Source organism: Seriola lalandi, unplaced genomic scaffold (genome assembly GCF_002814215.2).
Source record: "Seriola lalandi dorsalis isolate HSWRI2012SDOR001 ecotype SW California unplaced genomic scaffold, Sedor1 jcf7180002051520, whole genome shotgun sequence".
Classification (NCBI taxonomy): domain Eukaryota; kingdom Metazoa; phylum Chordata; class Actinopteri; order Carangiformes; family Carangidae; genus Seriola; species Seriola lalandi.
This window is the reverse complement of record NW_019522073.1, coordinates 21-1,752: the sequence shown is the minus strand read 5'-3', so window position 1 is coordinate 1,752 and position 1,732 is coordinate 21. Positions and strand designations below refer to the sequence as shown.

General features: G+C 49.0%; 1 protein-coding gene across 1 annotated transcript in view; it reads left to right on the top strand.

Annotated features, from left to right (window-relative positions):
* LOC111649639 (EF-hand domain-containing family member C2-like) overlaps positions 1-1,532 on the top strand; it is a gene marked incomplete at its 3' end in the record, with an annotated part of 2,000 nt that extends 468 nt beyond the window's left edge. The window contains exons 2-4 of the mRNA XM_023399372.1: positions 487-652; positions 780-922; positions 1,336-1,532. Of these exons, the coding sequence (XP_023255140.1) occupies positions 487-652; positions 780-922; positions 1,336-1,532 (506 nt within the window). The remainder of the gene's footprint in view (positions 1-486; positions 653-779; positions 923-1,335) is intronic.
* Between the last annotated feature and the right edge of the window lie 200 nt (positions 1,533-1,732).

Below are 1,732 nucleotides of genomic sequence, written 5' to 3'. Positions count from 1 at the left end.
TTTTTTCTTTCTTTATAAAACCGGACTGTGCTCTCTATGTTCTGTTTTAATGCTCTGGTTCTCTCAGTCCATCCTCAGTTGATGAGTGTTAGAACCAATACCATAGTTCAGCACCTCTGTCCCCCTGACATTAGATACCCAGGCCCTTCAGCACTGGTATTTCTCCAGTCAAAGGCACTGGGGACCACGAGAGGCACGCTGCTCCCCAGCAGGGGAAACTCAAGCTGGCCCTGCATGTGTCTGCCTCCCTGGGCAGGTTCTGGGGCGTGCAGCATTAGTCACAGTGGTGAACCAGGCGGAGCCCCCGGTGACAGGCCACTGTAATGGAGGGTCGTGTCTGACTCTGAGCGGTCAGAGGTCAGCCTAGGGTTACAATCGGACCCCGGCCGCTGCGCTCCTGCATGGATGGATTACCTGCTGCCCTCTGATCATTTCAGCTCTTTCTTTCTTCTTCTAACTGTTTTGTCTTTTCCTTCTTCCTCTCAGAGGACTTCACCCCAGTGCAGTACAAAGCTTCCCCAGCCCCTAAGCCCCAGAGGCTTGTGCCCCCCTACAATGGCTTCGGCTCAGAAGAGGATTCGCTAAGCTCCTGCCAGGGCCTGCTGCCCAAGCCCCCACAGAAAGACTTCAAAAAATTTATGGCGAAAGACAGGTCGGATGAGTTGTAGTCACAGTCACAATCAAATTACACACTCAAATATTTGTGTCTGCGTGTGTGTTAGTGGGAGACCCCAACTGTGTGTGTGTGTGTGTGTGTGTGTGTGTGTGTGTGTCGCTAGATGTGGCCTAGACAGCAATGTGCTCAGTTTCCGAGCCAAGATGGTGACCACCGATCCGGTCGACAGAGAGAGGGTGTTCATCATCTCCTTCTACCTCTGTGATGACTCCATCAGTGTGTTTGAACACCCCCAGAAGAACTCAGGTAAAAACGTCTGGACCGTAGCTGCACCAGAACCGCTCCCCGGACATGAAATACAGATGTACGACTCTCATGGTAAACATTAGGTCTGTCGGATTCACTTCCCACGTCCAAAACCTTTTGAAATCAGATGAAAGAGACGACATTTAGTCCGTAGACCTACTTTTTCAAGGATGGAGACATTCCCCTCAATGTAAATCAATTTTTGATGCGTTCAGGGACTTCACCGTGGCTCCGAAATGAGATATCCAACCATTTGATAAAGATGTAAATCTTGCAAACATGATATAAAAATTAATGCTGCTTCTAAAATATCGACCGAGGATCAAGTTGCACGTTAACAAATTTTTTCCAGTTTCAAATGGATAAGTGAAATGATCGATTGCCCACACGTTCATCTTTCCCTCTCTCACCAGGTGTGCTTAGTGGTAAGTTTCTGGAGCGCGGCCGTGTGAAGAAGCCAGGCCAGGAGCTGTTCAAGAGCGAGCTGTCCCAGTACTTCAAAGCTCAGGATCTGTACGTGGGAGCGACTCTCTGCATCAACAACAAGAACTTCCGACTTCTGGATGCTGATGAATACACCCTCCGTTACATGGAGAAACATGCTGAGGAGGTGGGGGAGGGAGCTGAAGGAGGGATGTCTTATTTTCAGAGGTGGAGCAGGTTGCTGAAGCTAACATGGTTACACAGTGTGGCTTAGCTACAGATAACCAGTTCTAACCTCTAAACATCACCTGTTAGCTGTGTGTTGCTTTGGTTTCAGCTACATGTGACTAAAGAGTGTGTGTGTGTGTGTGTGTGTGTGTTTGTGTG